Below are 4717 nucleotides of genomic sequence, written 5' to 3' on the forward strand. Positions count from 1 at the left end.
TGAATCCATCGGGATTCAGGGCTTTTTAGCACGCACAATCTCATATTGCCTTCTTTATCTCCTCATTATCAAACGATCTACGATCTACATATCATATTATTATCCTCCTCTAATGGCAAGGAGAAAGATGAGCTTGAATAATTGGTGTTGCAACCATCAGGCTTCTTGAAACATTTAGCAAAGCTGTCAAAAGCTGCCTCTTTAATTTTAGCCGGGTCAGATAGCCATTCGCCATTTACAGTAATCCCAGCCATATCAATCTTCTCTCTGAACTTTGTGGTAGCATGAAAACTTTTGTATTTTCAGCTCCTTCAGATGCCCAACGGACCCGACTTTTTTGTCGAATCATTGACCTCTTGTTTTTTTCCAGAGAAAGGAGTTGGGGACATTTAGGATTCATGATAAAAAAAAATATCAGACTTAGATGGGGAATTATACTCGGCCTCCAATTCTCAGTCATTGATTTGTTACCTAATTTTAATAATTTTTTTCGTCCTAGTCACTGTATTTGGATCGGACCCAAGATTTTAATTCCATTTTTAGTTTTTCTAACTTCTCCTTAAAAACAAAGTCAACCCGACCAACGAAAACATTTTCATTCCACACCTTTTTTCAACAATGGCCCAATTTCATCATTCTCGAGCCATGCGTTGAAAAACTTAAAAGGCTTTGGCGCGAGTTTAAGTTTTCAGTTAACCTGAAATTTAGGAATAAAGGAGAGTAATCTGAAATCTTCCTTGACAGTGCTAGCAGATACAGGCTTAACCAACAATTCAAAGCGTTCAGAGAGATTAATACTCGATCCAGTTTACTCAATTTCTTTCCATTTCTAGTCTCATCCATGTAAACTTTCTTCCCTTGATGGGCAAGTCATTTAAGCATGAATTGCCAATGAAATCATTAAACGCCCTTATTTTCGTTGAAAATTGATCCCTTTTTCTCTTCTTTACTTCTCACCGTGTTAAAAATCATCAAAAACTATTCACATTCTACCGTAGTTTTGCATCAACTTCCCAATGTCATTCCGAAGTGCTTGTTTAGCTACATCCTCATAAAGATTAGATACAAACAAATAAATAGAAATATAGAAATGTTGGGTGAGAATTTACAAACTACGAGTAATGGCACAAGAGTCTCGAGGTCCTTAAACGTTCAAGAAGTTGGTCTTAAAAGGTCCATTTTCTCATTATCCGGCTACTCACATATAATTTCTATAGTTTCTACCTATAAAAAATAAGACAAAAATGAATGGTAGAAGTGTAAAGTAGACATACAATACCATAAAATTATGACAATTAAGAATTTAAGTAATCACTCTTTTTCATAGCCCTAGCCGCTCCGTATTGTTCGTATACTAATTGGCGAATTCCAGTCTCGTTTTTTGAACTCACGATTGTAATTGTTTTATCATCTCTGTGGCTGTCTGATTCCATTGGGATGGGAGGCCCAAAGAGAAAGAAAGTGAATGAACCCAATACGGCTGCTAGGGTGTTAAGAAATCAAAAAATGGGTGTCGATTCATCTGACACTCAGAAGGAAGATGAGGACGCAGAAACTAAAACTGGTGGCTCTGATCTCGATCGGAATTCCATGCAAGGGGAGAGTAAAGAATCGGAGGCTAGTCAATATTCCGATGCATCTAAAAAGTATGGGGAAGAGGATCACGTGAGCATCCATAGTAATGATTCTGATGAGGATGAAGCTCATACTGATCCTATTGTTAACAAGAAGATCTCGAGCACTGAAAAACCATAGTAATGATCATGTGACCAAATTTTGCGCGAGCAATGATTGAGGTGTCAGCGAAACATGAGTTGCGGGATACTATCAAGGTGGGTACGCCAAACGAAAATGGTAGTAATACTACGGATGTTGTTACCATTGAATACGAATGCAACCACCACGATGTTCGTGTTGTAAAGTGTTCGGTCATCGAGATTCACAATGTCCACAAATAATAAAGGAGACGGTGAAAACTACTCAAGTTGATGCTGATGGTTTCACTCAGGTTATTAATAAGAAATTAAGAAGAATATAGCTAAAGTTGGGGACAATTTGAAGCAAGTTGGTTTCCAGGTGGGTAAAGGGAGGCAGACACTTGTCTATAGGCCCAAGCAAAAAGTATCAGTTGAAAAGCACAATGAGAATACTGGACCACCACGTACTGACCCATCATCTAGTGTTAAAATTGGTAACAAGTTTGGTGTGTTGAATGATGCCTAAGACTCATTGGGGTTATAAAGGATAATAGCTTGGATATTAATTTAAAACTTGTTGATGAAGAGAGTGATGCGGAGGTTAATGATGATGAGACCTCTAGATTTGTGGCATCGAAACTAGCTGAGGGGGCAAGCACTCTTGGAATTGAGGTGTTAAAATGATAAGTCTCGCGTCATGGAACATAAGGGGTTTGAACCTAATTCCTAAACAAAAGGAGGTTTGTGATGTTGTGGTGAGTAATAAATTGTGAGTTTGCGCAATTTTAGAGTCTCACGTCTCTATTTCTAAATTAAGTGGTATTTGTAATTTCATATTTTCGTCTTGGAATTGGTCATCTAGTAATAGTGTTTGTCAAAGCGGGACTCGTATTATTGTCGGATGGGACCCTGGGGTTGTGCAGTTGATGTTTATTGCTATGACAGATCAAGTTATTCATTGTGTGGTAGAGGTAATTAATGGCAACTGGGAGAGTTTTGTTTCTTTCGTCTATGCAGATAACTATTATATTCAGAGGCGTCAATTACGGAATAGTATTTTGATGCATAACAGTTACGTTGGCACCAATCCGTGGGTGGTGTTAGGCTATTTCAACGTTGCTTTAGATATTGAAGAGTCCACTGCTAGCTCCTCTAGTTGTACCTTAGCGATGCTGGAATTCCGTGAATGCTTAGATAACTTGAACATGTCTGACGTGAATCATGGTGGTTTTCAGTACACATGGAACCAACGTCCGAATGCGGCGACGGTATATTGAAAAAGACTGACAAGGTGCTTGCAAATTACGAGTTTATCAATAGATATACTAATGCACATGTCATTTTTCAACCTTATCGATTATCTGACCATTGTCCTGCAGTTCCCAAAATTCCGGTGGTATTGAAAACTAAGTCAAAGCCTTTCAAATTTAGTAATTATATTGCTAAACACGACGAGTTTAAGCAGGTTGTTGAGGATGGATGGAAAGCTAATATTCATGGTCACTCAATGTATCGGGTAGTGAAAAAACTGCGCGAGCTAAAAAGGCCTGTAAGAAAGTTGATGTGGAGTAAAGGTAATCTTCATGATAGAGTGATTCAATGTAGGGGTGTTCTAGAGGCGGCTCAAAAAGCTTTGGATGATACCCTTTTTTGTATCAGGCTAGAATTGTTGTCACTAATGCTTTAAAAGAATATAATCTCACCATCCTTGAAGAAGAAAGTTTTCTTAAACAGTAATCAAAATTGAGTGGCTTCGAGTAGGTGATAACAATACTAGCTATTTTCATAAAGTTGTTAAAGGTCGCATGAACAGAAATCGAATAGTTTCGTTACAGGACGACTATGGTAATATGATTCAAGGTGATGATGTGCCTAGGTTGTTTCTTCAGCACTTTACAAATTTCCTAGGTAATGCTACTGTATGTGATAATATTATGGATCCTAGCTCCTTATTTGTCAAACGAATTTCTCATCAGAAAGCAGCTCACATGATACGACCCGTTTCGAATGAATAGGTAAAGAAGGCTATTTTTGTGATCGGTGATAGGAAGTCCCCAGGGCCAGATGGCTATTCTGCGGTTTTCTTTAAAGAATCGTGGGATATTATCGGGGACGAGGTGACTAGAGCGGTTAGAGATTTTTTTTCTTAATGGTCAACTTCTTAAGGAAATTAATAGCACCATCATTACTCTTTTACCGAAAGTTCATGTTCCGAACAAAGTTAATGATTTTCGGCCGATATCATGTTGTAATGTCATTTATAAATGTATTAGCAAAATTATATCGGATCGGATCAAAGGCAGCCTCGATGATATAGTGAGTACAAATCAGTTAGATTTTATTCCGGGTCATCGGATTGCCGATAATATTCTGCTCACTCAGGAAATAATGAAGAACTATTACCTAGATCGTGGGGTTTCAAGATGTGCATTTAAAGTTGACATTCAAAAAGCTTATGATATTGTTGATTGGAAGTTTTTGCAGTTTATCTTAACATGGTTTGGCTATCCTCGTAAGATGATCAAATGGATTATGTCTTGCATTACTACGACGTCGTATACTATTAGTGTCAATGGGGAGCTTCATGGATTCTTTAAAGGCAAAAGGGGTTTATGACAGGGGGATCCAATGTCCCAGTATTTATTCACTCTTGTCATGGAAGTCCTCATGTTAATGCTAAAGAGAAATGTAGAGCGTTTGGATATGTTTAGATTTCATCCCAAGTGTGATAAGCATCGTATTATCAACTTGTGTTTTGCCGACGATTTATTTATTTTCTAGCATGGTAGTGTTGCTTTGGTAGAGGTGATTCGTGATTCGATCGAATAATTTAAAAGGTGCTCGGGATTAACTCCTAGCTTGCCGAAGTGTACTATTTTCTTTTGCAATATTCCTCAACATATAAAACTGCTTATTCGCCTGGTTTTGCCATTTGAAGAAGGGTTTTTACCGATTCGCTACCTAGGCTTGCCTTTAGTTTTGACTCGTCTTATGTATCGGGACTGTAAAGTTTTGGTTGA

General features: G+C 37.9%; 1 protein-coding gene across 1 annotated transcript; it reads left to right on the forward strand.

The window, feature by feature from the left end:
* The first annotated feature begins 1787 nt into the window (after positions 1-1787).
* Positions 1788-4313, forward strand: LOC139844449 (uncharacterized). Its single transcript, XM_071834676.1, has 7 exons — positions 1788-1907; positions 2077-2191; positions 2487-2965; positions 3163-3349; positions 3459-3616; positions 3713-3814; positions 3864-4313. The coding sequence occupies exons 1-7, from the start codon at positions 1788-1790 to the stop codon at positions 4311-4313; spliced, it is 1611 nt and encodes a 536-aa protein (XP_071690777.1).
* The last annotated feature ends 404 nt before the right edge of the window (positions 4314-4717 follow it).

This window comes from Rutidosis leptorrhynchoides, chromosome 1 (assembly GCF_046630445.1).
Source record: "Rutidosis leptorrhynchoides isolate AG116_Rl617_1_P2 chromosome 1, CSIRO_AGI_Rlap_v1, whole genome shotgun sequence".
NCBI classification, from domain to species: domain Eukaryota; kingdom Viridiplantae; phylum Streptophyta; class Magnoliopsida; order Asterales; family Asteraceae; genus Rutidosis; species Rutidosis leptorrhynchoides.

Bases quoted from the DNA above. Each gene is read 5' to 3' on its own strand.
- LOC139844449 (XM_071834676.1), top strand. From the start codon at position 1,788: ATGATTGAGGTGTCAGCGAAACATGAGTTGCGGGATACTATCAAGGTG. The intron at 2,966-3,162 runs GTATATTGAAAA...GAGTTTAAGCAG, and splicing joins AACGTCCGAATGCGGCGACG to GTTGTTGAGGATGGATGGAA. The intron at 3,617-3,712 runs GTATGTGATAAT...TCGAATGAATAG, and splicing joins ATTTCCTAGGTAATGCTACT to GTAAAGAAGGCTATTTTTGT.